The 12697-nt window shown below is 53.0% G+C and overlaps 1 protein-coding gene and 1 long non-coding RNA gene across 6 annotated transcripts in view; one reads left to right on the forward strand and one right to left on the reverse strand.

Annotated features, from left to right (window-relative positions):
* The window catches only part of CEP104 (centrosomal protein 104), a 35654-nt gene extending 29192 nt beyond the window's left edge, over nucleotides 1–6462 (forward strand). For 2 of the 5 annotated variants that reach the window (XM_072819944.1, XM_072819942.1), the window contains 4 exons: nucleotides 320–458; nucleotides 603–670; nucleotides 2789–2879; nucleotides 4037–6462. In XM_072819944.1, coding sequence (XP_072676045.1) covers nucleotides 320–458; nucleotides 603–670; nucleotides 2789–2879; nucleotides 4037–4152 — 414 coding nt within the window. In that variant the 3' untranslated portion in view covers nucleotides 4153–6462. Of the gene's footprint in view, nucleotides 1–319; nucleotides 459–602; nucleotides 671–1253; nucleotides 1573–2788; nucleotides 2880–4036 lie in introns of those variants that run through there. The other 3 variants (XR_012028020.1, XR_012028021.1, XM_072819943.1) reach the window with 3 other exon arrangements.
* A 3219-nt stretch (nucleotides 6463–9681) lies between these two features.
* On the reverse strand, nucleotides 9682–12690 carry LOC140630207 (uncharacterized). Its single transcript, XR_012028022.1, has 2 exons — nucleotides 11584–12690; nucleotides 9682–11411 (listed from the first exon to the last, which is right to left on the reverse strand). It is a non-coding gene; the product is annotated as an uncharacterized lncRNA (long non-coding RNA).
* Between the last annotated feature and the right edge of the window lie 7 nt (nucleotides 12691–12697).

Genomic DNA, 12697 nt, shown 5'->3' on the forward strand with positions numbered 1-12697 from the left:
GCTGGGATTCGAACCCAGAGGCCACACGGCTAAGCTGTTCTGCAGCTCACTACCAGTGTTGCCCTGGAATTAACCATCGCTCCTCCAACCTCACCCTTAGTAATGGCCTTGATGTGCCACCACAGTCACATGAGGAGGCCACAGGGTCTTTAGCAAAATACTGTGAATGACTGCAGGAGCCATGTGGGCTAGCAGGGTAAGGACTGAGCTAAGGACCCAGCCCCAGCCCCGAAGCATGCTCGGGTCATGCAGGCCGGCGGGGGCAGCACACTCCCCAGTGTTCTTGGCAACGTGCCGTGTTCTGCATTTTGGCATGCAGGTGGTGGAGATCTCCAGCCTGACGGAGCACCTGCTGACAGAATGCGACAAGAAAGATGGGTTTGGGAAGTGCTACCGCTGCAGTGAGGCCATTCTGAAGGAAGAGCTGCCCAGACACATAAAAACAAAGGAGTGTAATCGTGAGTGCTTGCTCAGGCCCCTGCCTGGACCCCTCCGTGCCCTCTGTGTCTGTAGTGTCCTCCCAGCGGGGAGGGACACGCTGTGGAGGGGGTGTCCAGGTCTCATAGGAAGAACTAAATCTTGTTTTATTGACACCATTTCAGCTGCCAAACCAGAGAAGCTGGCAAACCGATGCCCTCTGTGCCATGAGAACTTCTCACCTGGAGAAGAGGTAAGGGTCTACCTCAGGCAGTGACCCCACACGGGGTTAGCCACCCCTGGCAAGTGATGATGACCGGGCTGTCAGGGCTGGACCACGGGCAGGGGGCAGTGAGTGTTCTGGGAGCAGCCTGATCCGTTTCAGCTCTGCCCAAATACTTACTCTGTTTACCTACCTGCTCATGTGATCTTTTCCTTCTGTAGCACTGTGGATCCTCTGGGAGGGCTCAGCTCTGAGGGGTGAGCTCTGGCCTCTGTCCAGTCACTGGGCTCCCCTGTGTCCTGGGGCCCCAAATGGCGTCTAGTTCAGACTGCAGCATGCCCATCCTTCTCATTACTGAAACCGAGCTCAGTGCAGTTTGGAAATTCCACCTCATGGGTGATGCAGGTTCTCCCCTCTGCTACCCCGCCCACCCACTGTGCCTCCGGCTTAGGCCTTCCATTCCCCAACCTCCGTCCTGTACCCCGCTTCTCTGACCAAAGGGAGTCTGAGGCTCGTGAGGGTTGTTCAGCTCACATGACCATGGCGATGCCCTCTGTGTGCCAGGCAGTACAGCTTTGGAGACCTGCCTCTGGCTTAGTCACTTTTGTTCCAGCCTCCTTACCCACTGCTACCTGCCGTCCTCCACTGCATCCCAACCCCGTGGGATGTGGTACCCGCATGACGGCTCAGATCCAGCTGCACCCTGGAGCTCTTGGCCACAGAAAACTCACACCAGACAGCCCTGCTCGGCCACTCTCAGAAAATGTCAAATATATAACAAAGTACGCAGCAGAGCAAAGGAACCTGCAGGCAGCCTTCACGTCCCGTCACCCGCAGAAATGACTGTGGGCTGGTGTTCCCTCTGTACCCAACCTGTGTGCCCCCTTCTCGTGCTCCCCAGAGGCCCAGCCGGACAGCGCATCCCTTGCCCTGTGAGTGCTCCGCCACATTGCTCCACAAACCACGACCGTTGGCTGCTCCCCTTGGGCTCGTGCTGCTGGTCGCAGCACAGTGGCAGAAGCACTAGTGTACAGGCTCCAGGTGGGGCTGCACACGAGACCACTCGATATGTTTTTAAGTAGCTTCTTTCTCAAGCTCTTTCCTTACAGTTTGATGAGAAGCCTTTTGCCTAGTAGGGTTTCCTGTGGGCTGGATCTACTCCCGCCTCCCCTCAGCTGGCATGAGTTCTCCTGCCCTGTTCCCGGGGAGTGGAGGCAAGGCCAGGTCAGATCCATCTTTGATTTTTAAAACTATGTGTTTCCTGTGGTTACTTCTTAGATAGTGGTGCGTTCTTCCAGGACGAATAGGGAATTTTTACAATGAAGTCCTATGATGACATAAAATACTTGGCTGGTCCCAAAGTCTATGGAATGGGACGTATTCAGGAAAGACCAGAGAGAGAATGGCTGCTGTCCCTGCCCCTGCTTACCACCCCTCTGTCCTCACAGGGCTCGTTTCCTCTTCAACAGCTTATCCGTTTTAAGAGATACGTAGTTCTCACACTGTTCTCTCTCCCCGTTTATCTTTAGAAAATAGGAGCCTCTGTGTCCCTATTGCTACCATGACACTCATGCTGTCCTGTGATACCCAGTCCCCTCCTCTGGCTGCTGTGTGTCACTGCCTGCTCTGAGCCAAGCAACCCTCGGCCCCTCTTCCTGCATGCCCTCATGCTCCCAGCTGGGGAGCCGCAGCCCAGCTCACAGCTCACGGCTACAAGGCAGTCTGCAGGCCTCTCGTCCTCATCTGTTTTCTCAGAGTACAGTCATCTGTGCCGTGTCGCAAATCACCACACGCTTGGCAGCTTAAACACCCTTTTATTATCTCGCAGTTTCTGTGGGTCAGGAGTTGTGGGCACAGGTGAAGGCCCCTCTGCACAGGGTATCCCCAGGCCACCTTCCCATTTGTGGGCTATGCGGGGGAGGGATCTTTCAAGCTCACCCAGCTGCTGGCAGAATTTTTTTCTTTGTCACTATAGGACTGACCCCTGCTTTCTTACTGGCCGTCCACCCAGAGCCACTGTCTACTCCTGGGGGTCAAACACACTTACATAACAAGGCCCAGGAGCCATGGCTGCCCCTGGTTTCAGCTCCAGTGTGAGCTCTGTCGGTTGCCTGGTTGCCATACTGTGTGCCTCCTCCTCTGTTTCAGGCGTGGAAAGTTCATCTTATGGGCCCAGCTGGCTGCACGATGAACCTGCGTAAGACCCACGTGCTGCACAAGGTGCCTGCTCCACTGCCAGGTAAGGCCGTGCCTTCCTGCACATCTGTGCCATCGCAGAGGGGTCCCCGCCCCTCTGCGGTGGCTTGGAGACATGTCCCTCCAGTCTGTGTCCTGTCTCTGGGTCTTAACGAGCAGGCTAATTGCGTGACCAGAACTCTTTTTGTCAGCACCACACTCTTGCCAGAGGTTCTTTCATTATGGTCCTGCCCTTTCCCGAGGCTCCACAAGGCGTCATCGAGACAGCAAACCCAGCTCCCTGGGTGTTCTTAGGGTGCAACCCTGGTCCTCGGTGTCTTTCTGTGTCACCAACACAGAGCACTTAGAAACACAAAGTTAAATAGGAGACTCACAGGTAATGCTGCTGCCTGTTTGTTTGTTTTTATTATAAAGATACTTCTTTATTTCTTTTTAAGCTTTTTTTTTAATTTTTATTTATTTATGATAGTCACAGAGAGAGAAAGAGAGAGAGAGAGAGAGGCAGAGACACAGGCAGAGGGAGAAGCAGGCTCCATGCACCGGGAGCCCGATGTGGGATTCAATCCCGGGTCTCCAGGATCGCGCCCTGGGCCAAAGGCAGGCGCCAAACCACTGCGCCACCCAGGGATCCCTGCCTGTTTCATAAATTATAATTTTAGTTATTTTATGTTAGATTTAGAATATCTTACAAGAATGTTTATTTTTCATTAGAAAATCATTCCTGACCAAAAACCTGTTGAGTGCACAGCTTGACTTTAGGGACGTATAATAAGTAGGAAAATAACCAAGATGAGTGCCGGGATGTGGGTTCTGGGCGCCCCCCTCACAGCAGCCTCCTCCACAGACGAGCAATCATGGGCACTCGGAGGCCCTGAGGTGAATCAGCCAGGATGTGAAGCTCTGGTCCCACGGCTGCTCCTTCACTTCATTTCTGGAACTGAATTTCTGATGCCAGCAATTGGCAAGCAGCTCCATTCTTTCCCCTCCACCCCTGATGTTGGGTCCCTCCCCTGAGCTCTTCTCCCTCCTGTCCTGTCAGCTCACATGGCACCTCCTGTGTAGCCAGCACTGCCTGTCCTCACTGCCCACTCAGCCTAGCCACCTGAGGACTGAGCGGCCACTGCGCCATCACTGTGGCCTTATGCTCTGTCCGTAACTGACTCTCCCTCCTAACTCAGTGCCTATGTTTTGTGTGTTTAGCAGGTAGAGGCACAGCCGTGACCAAAACAGGGACCTCAGGATCAAAGATCGGAAGCAAGATCCCGACCCCAAAGGGACTGAACAAAAGCTCTGGCAGGACGTACACAAAGCGGTGACATGACACACGTTCTGTCTCCCTTAATCCCACAAGGGACTGAGCACGTTTCCTGACTGTGAATCATTTCTCCTAAAATCCGTCCTTGGACAAGGTGACCCTGTCTACCGCCCCCCACTGTCCCTTGGCCCCCTTCGTCCTTACCTGCCACGCCCTGGAAGCTGACCAAAGAGCCTGCGTCCTGGGGTTAGGACCAGACCCACCACAGTTACACGCAGCCAGGCCTCTGCCCTCCTAGCCAGTGTGAACAGAAGAGCCAGCAGTCGCTGTGTTTGAAGGGGACTGACACTGTCGCCCGGGCAGGTCAGCAGGCTGAGGGCGTAGTGCGAGCACAGTGCCCTCTTCTCAAGCACTTGCAGTGATCCCCACGAAGGTTTGCTGTGACCTTTGCATGTCCGGCTCCCACGTGTTGCAGAGTCCCTGCCGGGCCTCAGCTCCCCGGGCAGCGGTGACCAGCAGAAGAGAGACTGCACACACGAGCCTCACCGGGGGCCTTCTCTGCCCAGCACATCTCCTCGCCCGTCTCTGCGGAGCCCGTGCCCCCCCACCGTCACAGGCCGCTGAGCATGGGTCCCGCTGCGGCACTTTCCCAGCTGGAGGCCCATGAGGAGTGCTGGGCCCAGCAGCCCCCTCTTGCAGCAGCCCCCCAGTGGAGCGGAGGTCGACGCTGCTGTCAGTCAAGTCAGAGCTGTCCTCAGGGTGCTCACGTCCCTCCCATGTGTGCCATCCCCAACAGAATTATGAAGTGACTGTCAGTCACCTGATTGTCCTGGGCTCGGGTCGGTCGGAACAACCCTTTCTTAAACCCTTGAGGCAAACATGGCATTATACTTGACTCTGGCGTGGGGTAGCTTCTACATTCTGTAACATCCCCAAGTGAGCATCCAGCACAGACCAGCAGGCTCCAAGCAGCTGCCCTGGGCCTACCGTGCTCCCCCCCACATGTCCACACCTGGATTGCGACTGTATGTTCACTCTCAGACACGTCCTGTGACACTTAAAACACTTAAAACAGCCAACATCGCTCAAAATGAAGAAGCCAGACCTGGAAATCCAGCCCCCTGACCAGCTCCTGACCAGCCATCGTGTCTGGGAAGTGGTTCCACATGCTTCATATGCAGGTGGTTGTGGGGAAGAGCCAGTGTGTGTGTGAGCTCTGCTAGGAAGGCCCCAGCGTCTCCTCTGGGACCCGCTGCAGCAGCCAGCCCTTCCTGTCCCCCCACACGGCCCAGGCATGCTTCTCCTGTCCTGAGTACCAGGCAGGCTTTCCGAACACCAGTGAGAAGTGGTAGAGTGGGTCAGATGTGTACTACATCGTGTGTAAGTATTTTTCATTCCCAACCATGTGAAATAACAAAATGGATATTAGAAAACTAACAGCTAAGTTTGAGCAGCGTGCTCCCCGGGTAGAATGTGCACCACTCACTCCATCCTGAATAAACTAATACTTCCTCCTAATGCAGCAAGAATAGGACTAAGAGAATCACCTTTAGATAAAATGACTCAAAAAAATAATAAAATAATAAAATAACTCAATTAAAAAAGTATATCAGGAGAATAAACTTTGAGCGGACAGAGCCGAGTGCAGATGCCACTGGGATTACAGCACGAGCCTTCCTGGCTCCGTCCTCACCGCACAGACCAGCCACTTCTGTAACTAGAGTAACAGTGACACGAGTTAGGGAAGGAATCCTCCCTTCCCCTCCAATCAAAACCTTTAAATATATATTTTCTATATATTATAAATTTAAAAAAGATATTTGTAAAAATATTTAATTTTAGAGATGACAGAATCGGGGTGTTTAAAACCAGTTAGCATTGCTGGTTACAGAAGAATTGTGCATTTATGTTGAGATGATCTCTGGCGGTGATTAGTGGCTACTTAAAGCTTTACAGCAGAGTTATATACTATTAAGGAACCACAAATAAAAGATAAAAAATTTGGAAGGAACTGTAAGACCCCTTGGCCATTTATAAATAAATATGTAAATTTGGAACAGGAATTAATAATTGACTTTTCATTCATGAATATGTTGTGGATATTTAACTATTTATTTCTATTATTTTCATATTTCAGAATTTTTTATCAAGCTAATTTAAAAGAAATATGTCTATAAATTTGGCATCAGAATACACATGTAAATACTTTTAATGAAAATTTGCAACTTTTTAATATTTTAACATAGTTTTATATTTGTCTTTATTTCAGGTACCAGAATGATAATATCTAACTAATATATTTTTGTTGTTATTTCAGGGCCTAGGGGTCAGTTCACCCTGAGCATATTGACACAATAAAAAGATCACTAAATGTTTTGTCACTTTTATTTCAAGATTACAATTAAAAGGCAAATTGCATATGGCTGGGGGTGGGGGTGTGTGGAGAGGGCAGCTGGCGATCTGCTGCGAGGATGAGGACAGACTGACAGAGCCTGGCCTTCCTCCTGAGCGAGCCGAAGGACTGTAAGCTGCGTTAACTGGAGGAAATCATCACCAGCTCTACCCTGGGAACAGAGTCAGACTGTCCTCACCTGGTGTCACGGGCCCACTGGACTTGGCAGTGTCCTCCGTGGTCCCCTTGGCCGCAGAACCTTTTACCCTCCAACAAGGCCATTTGGCTTTCAAATAAGTAAAAAGGCAGTATTTTCTCTGTTGATTTATGGGGTGATTTTAAGCTTTGATTAGTCTGGGGAATTGCAAACTCACTTCCATGTTGAAGTTACAATGCACAGGTTTCCCCCCCCCCCTCCACAAATATATATTAACCTTAATGGCTTTACAGTTTCAACAGGAAAATGACTTCTATTGTTTTTGTTTGGTGAACAGGGTGTGTGTGCACCGCAGAGCATGGGACCAAAGGGTGCATGTTGCAAGGGCATGCGCTCCACTCACCCCTGCAGAGGTGCAAGAGGAGGAGAGAGCCCTTCTGTGTGCTGCTGGAATGAGATGTTCCTCTGTGCCATTGCCTGTTTGCTCTTAGAAACCGGGTCCATTCTGCAGAGAAGCTGAGCGCTGTCGTGGTGTGTGCCCAGAGCCTTCCTGGCTCTCACCACCCCTGGCCAGCCTCTGCCTACCCTCCCCATCAAGGAAGTCCTGGGCTGCCAGCTGAACACCCTGGCTCTGGAACACAGGCTGCAGGAGAGACTAATCTGTGATTAGGGTGGTGACCCTCCGAGCTGCTCCTTGTGGGACAGAGGCGGGGAAATCCCCTGGGGATCTTCTGGACTCCTCACAGAATCCTCACAAGGACCACGGGATGGGGATGGGGCAGAGGGGCAGTTGAAGTCCTCCTCAATGGCAGACAGGGATGCTGGCTCCCTAGAAGGCAGTGGGCCCAGGTGAGAACACTGGATCCTCACAGACCTGCCTTGGTTTCCCCTCTATGGAGTGAAGCCAAGGAGAAGGTGCTGATGAGGCCCAGCCTGGCCTGTGGGTCTGCAATTTGGGGGAGGGAGCCCGCCCCTAAGCTGAGGGCCACCCCCAGCCCTTCATCCCTCACTAAGTTGTGCCTGCAAGGGGTAGGGGAGCAAGGAGACAGGCATGAACCAGAAGGCCTCAAGACTCCACCAAGCTTCTCAGGCCCCAGGCCCCCTAACCTGAACCCACTAGTGCGGGTATCACGGGAGGGGCGGGGAGAGTCAGGGGGGTTAAGTCAGATGCTCCATTGGGTAGATTCCCCTGTGCACAAGAGGTCATCAAGCAAAACGCTCTTTTGTGGCCCTGGGCCTGCAGCTTGAGGACTCCCTGGGAGAGGCATCTCTGGCACCTCTGTGTCCTGGGACTGTCCAGGAGAGGGAGGGTGCAGTGTCCTGCCTAAAGGGGTGGGGGTGTTGCAGGGATCCCCATGGGGTATGGAATAACTTGGGAGTGCTGTCAACCAGATGCCAGGATCCCAGCCTGGGGTGGGAGAGGCAGGAGGCCAAGCCTGCAGGTGTCCAGGCTCTAAGCTTCACCTGGTGGCCAGGCCAGGAGCAGGGCCGGGAACAGAAAGCAATCACTACTTAGGTTCTTCCAATTCAAAGGTTTAACCTACCCAGACCTATTTTGTATTTTCTGCTTCTGAATGAGATGGAGATTTATGAAATGAGACACAAACACAACAGCTAAACAATCGATCATCTGGCTCTCTAACAACCTGAGTCTGTGTTAAAAGGCGTGTCAGGACACCTCACAGAAACAGAAAACCAGAAGGACACATTTACAACAGGCCACCCACAGAGAGTCGGCACCGGAAGACCCAGAGAGTTCCTGTACATCGCCAGAAAAGCACTGCGCTGGCCTCCAGCCTCGCTTTGAGTGTCAGGGACCTGCTGTTGCTGGGACAGGTTGTGCACCCTCCCTCATGATCCTGCAGATCACACATCTCCCGTGGTCCCTCGGGTCTACGATCGGGGCTCAGCTGGATGCGTCCCTCCATGGGGGCTCCAGGGAGGATCCACTCCTCACCACCCCGCTTCCAGAGGCACCTGCTTACTCCAGCACAGGGCCCCTCTTCTGCACCGGGGCTGCTCAGCCACCAGTCCCCTGGCTCCCCATCTCGGCCTTGCTCTTCTACTTGTACCCTGTGGCCACCTTGGGCCCCCTCCCCATCTTCAGGTCACCCATCATCACCCATCTTTCCCCTAGGCCATAAAACTTAACACTTGCACAGGTTCTGGGGATTAGAGCCTGGACTTCTCTGGGGGTCATAATTGTGCCCACTGTTTGGATAAGGACACCATACGCCTAATGTCTGCATCACTTTTCACCTGAAAGGTATGTGGAAAACATTTAACAAAGATTAGGAATGGCAATATCAGGAAAAAAAAAAAAAAAGAGCAATACTGGGACACCTAGGTGGCTTAGTCGGTAAAGTGTCTGTCTTCGGCTCAGGTCATGACCTCAGGGTCCTGGGAGAGAGTCCAAAATGGGTGAGGGAGGTTTCTTGCTCAGTGGGGAGCCTACTTCTACCTTTACCTCTGCTGCTCCCCAGACTCGTGCTCTCTCTCTCTCTCTCTCACTGACAGATAAATAAACCTTTTAAAAAACAAAGCAATACTGGCATTTCAATATTTATTTCACATTAAAAACAGTAGTTTCACTAAAAATAGTTTACAATTCATATGATAAAAATACCAAAACAATATCCAATGCATTTAAAATAACATGTAAACAAATTATAAAACATTAAATGAACTGTAAACTCCTAAAAGATTGAGTATAATTTATCATTGAATAAACAAGACATTTATAAAAAATATTAAAAATACACTGAACAATATGCAAGTGGAAAATGCAATTAGTAATACACATTTTTATTTTTTTAATATTTTGCTTATTTATAGAGACACACACAGAGAGAGAGGGAGAGGCAGAGACACAGGCAGAGGGAGAAGCAGGCTCCATGCAGGGAGCCCGATGTGAGACTCGATCCCGGGTCTCCAGGATCACATCCCAGGCTGCAGGCGGCGCCAAACCGCTGCACCACTGGGGCTGCCCCAGTAATACCCATTTTTAAAAGAAACTATTTTCTTTTTTGTATATATGCTGCTGAAGTTAGGACTACTTTCTCTTTTTTATTTTTTTTAAGAGAGAGAGCAGGGGAGGGGCAAAGGGAGAGGGAGGGGGGATCTCACGTAGACTCCACGCCGCATGCAGAGGACTCGGAGTTCAAACCTACCACCAAGATCATGACCAAGAGTCAGACACTCAGCTGACAGACTACATCACCCAGGCGCCCCTGGATGATTTTCTATTTTTTAAAGCACCATCTTAGACACAGTATCTCAGGGAGTCACCTCTGGGTCATGGTGCCTTTTGTGATAATTATATTAGGTCCAAAAATGCTCCTTCTCATTCCACGCTAGTGGGGAGCTGATAACTCAGAGGAGACATGAGTACCCTGGGCTTGTGTGTGGAACACCATTCTCTAATGACAGTGAGAAGTGGTCTTGCCCCACAGGAAGTACCTCCAGAGTGTCCCAGGAGCCCTCAGAGATGCCACTGCTGAGTTATTACCTCACTTTCAAAATCATCCTGTCCATCAAAAGTCTGGCTGAGAGTAAGGATTATTCTTGCAACGGAAGCTGTGCTTTGCTTAGCGCTTTCTTCTCTTGAGGATTAGGCATGTACACAAGCACACTTTCTGAACTAGTGCAGCTCACTTTGTTAGATTAGCAATGCTAATTCAGTGCATAGTTTGAATTTTCAGGATTTTAAAAATAACTAAACAGCAGTAAAACCACTGAAATGATCCAGGCTCCTTCTGTAGCTCTCACTGATTTGGCATTGTCTTTCCTCATGGTCTCAAGATGGCTGCTGCAGCACCAAGCATTACATCCTACACTCCAGTGTGCTACGCCAAAACAAAGGTAGATGGGAGATAAAGGGCTTTCTCCTCACATGCCTCTCTTAACTCGGGTAAAACTTCCCAGAAGCCCCCAGCAGACATCCACTTCTATCTTATGGACCAGGTTGAAGTCACAGCCTATCCTTAGAAACACTGTTGGCAAAAAGGGTTTCCAGGGCCAGCTGTGACCCTTCCCTTGGGGCAGGTCAGACACACCCAAACAAAGCCTTCTGGGAGCAGCCCCTGCAGAGCTCAGCCAGGATGGGAAGTGCTGAGGATGCCAGAAAGTGGAGATGCTCCAGTTGATGAGGCAGCTTGAGAGGATTCAAGTCTGACGTCCTTCCAGCCCTAAGCCTGTGACTCTAAAGAATTTTCCCTCAAAGCCGATGGAAGCTTCTAGAACAGATTCACACTTAGTTGCCTCCTCCTTGTTCTGGCCATGTGAGTGGGAGGCAGGACACACCCCACTGAGTGCAAGCTGGGTGGCAGTCTTCCTTGACCCAGGTACATGAGGGGATGTGACCCACCTAGGCCACAAGATGGACATCAAGGTTGTCTGCAGTGTTGGCTACTATAAAACTACTAATACGCTCACAGCCCATCAAGAGGGAAGAGATGTTGGACTCGTCCCCAAAAATCTATTTGAGAAAAGCAGCAAGAGGACACAGATCCCACACATGTGTATAGGACCCTCCGAGAAATCTCTGCAGATGCTGAAGGCTGTTCGGCATTCAGTGGCTCCAGCAGGTCACCGAGGGCAGCTGCAGCCAGCTCAGAAAGGACAGCAGGAGGAAGGCCCCTGCAGTGCCCTGGGGGCATAGGTGTCACCAGCCCCTTGCAGAGGGAGTGATCACCATGGCAACCTAGAGGACAATCCACTGGGGTGGTGCTGGTGTGGGGGGGTGGGCTGTCCCCGAGGCCCAAGGACCCTGCTGGAAAGACGGGGCAGATTCACAATCTACTCCTAACAGCCGACAGCCACGATCCACGGCTGCCTCCCCGACCGGGGTGAACCCACAGGCACGAGTGGAAGGAAAGCAGCCAGCCACTGAGGAGCCTCCTCTACCGTGAGCAGAACCCACCAGAACCAATCTGTGAACTTACTTATGACGCGTGCACACTTTTCTGGGTGTATATCACACTTCAAAGTGCCAAAATTTCGGGCAGCCCCGGTGGCGCAGTGGTTTAGCGCCGACTGCTGCCCAGGGTGTGATCCTGGAGACCCGGGATCGAGTCCATCAGGCTCCCTGTGTGGAGGCTGCTTCTCCCTCTGCCTGTGTCTCTGCCTCTCTCTCTCTGTGTCTATCATGAATAAATAAATAAAGTCTTTAAAAAAAAATAAAAAGAAAACAGGGGCAGAGAGGGGTGGCGGCCCTGGCCCCGGAGAACGGGCCCATCCCAAGCGCCCTCGCCCCCTGGGACCTGGGGGCACCACAGAGATCTGCACAGCAGTCACCCTGGTGCCCGTGCAAACCAGGACATGCAATCCCAGACCTCAGGGGGTGAGGGGGTGAGGGGTGGGTGGCCTGGCTGGGGAGGGGTGCGAGCGGGGGGCAGGGGGAGAGGATGGGAGCCGCCAGTGCTTGGGGTGGACACTGGGGCAGGCGGTGGGCGTCGTCACCGGCCAGGGTGGAGGGGGTGGTGACCACCGCTGCTCCAGGTCAGTCGGATGCGGTGGGGTCGGGTGGTGGCCGCGGCTGCGCAGGGCGGGCCGCAGGGTGGCGGGGCTGTGGCTTTGGAGTCTAGGTGCGGTTTGCCGGGGGGAGGTCTGGGGCACGGGACCAAGGGCCCCCGGCGGGAAGAGCAGCTGCCCGGGCTGTGAGGGGCGGGAAGGGGCGCCCGACCGTGAACCTCCCTGACTTCCGCACACTTCAGAGGCCGGAGAGGCTGGAGGCCCTGCCGTGCTCGGGCTAAAGGCGGTTTCCCCTCCGGGAAGGCCTGGACGTAGACCGTGGGGGTCGTCTGCGGGGTGTCAGCGCTGCTGCGTCCGCAGTCCCGCTCCGCCGGAGGGGGCACCACCACTCGGCGTCCACGGGGGAGGAGGGGTGGAGGCGGGGGACATCGCCCGTCGGACCGCGCCCCCGAGGCCCGCAGCCGCCCTTCCTCCTCCCTACGAAGCGCCTCCCCGCCGCCCCCCCACGCCCTCGGCCGGGTCCCCGCGAGGTCGCCGCTTCCGGCCCAGGCCGGAAGTGACGCGCCGTGCCCCGGAAGCGGTCCC

This window comes from Canis lupus, chromosome 3, assembly GCF_048164855.1.
Source record: "Canis lupus baileyi chromosome 3, mCanLup2.hap1, whole genome shotgun sequence".
Lineage (NCBI taxonomy): Eukaryota > Metazoa > Chordata > Mammalia > Carnivora > Canidae > Canis > Canis lupus.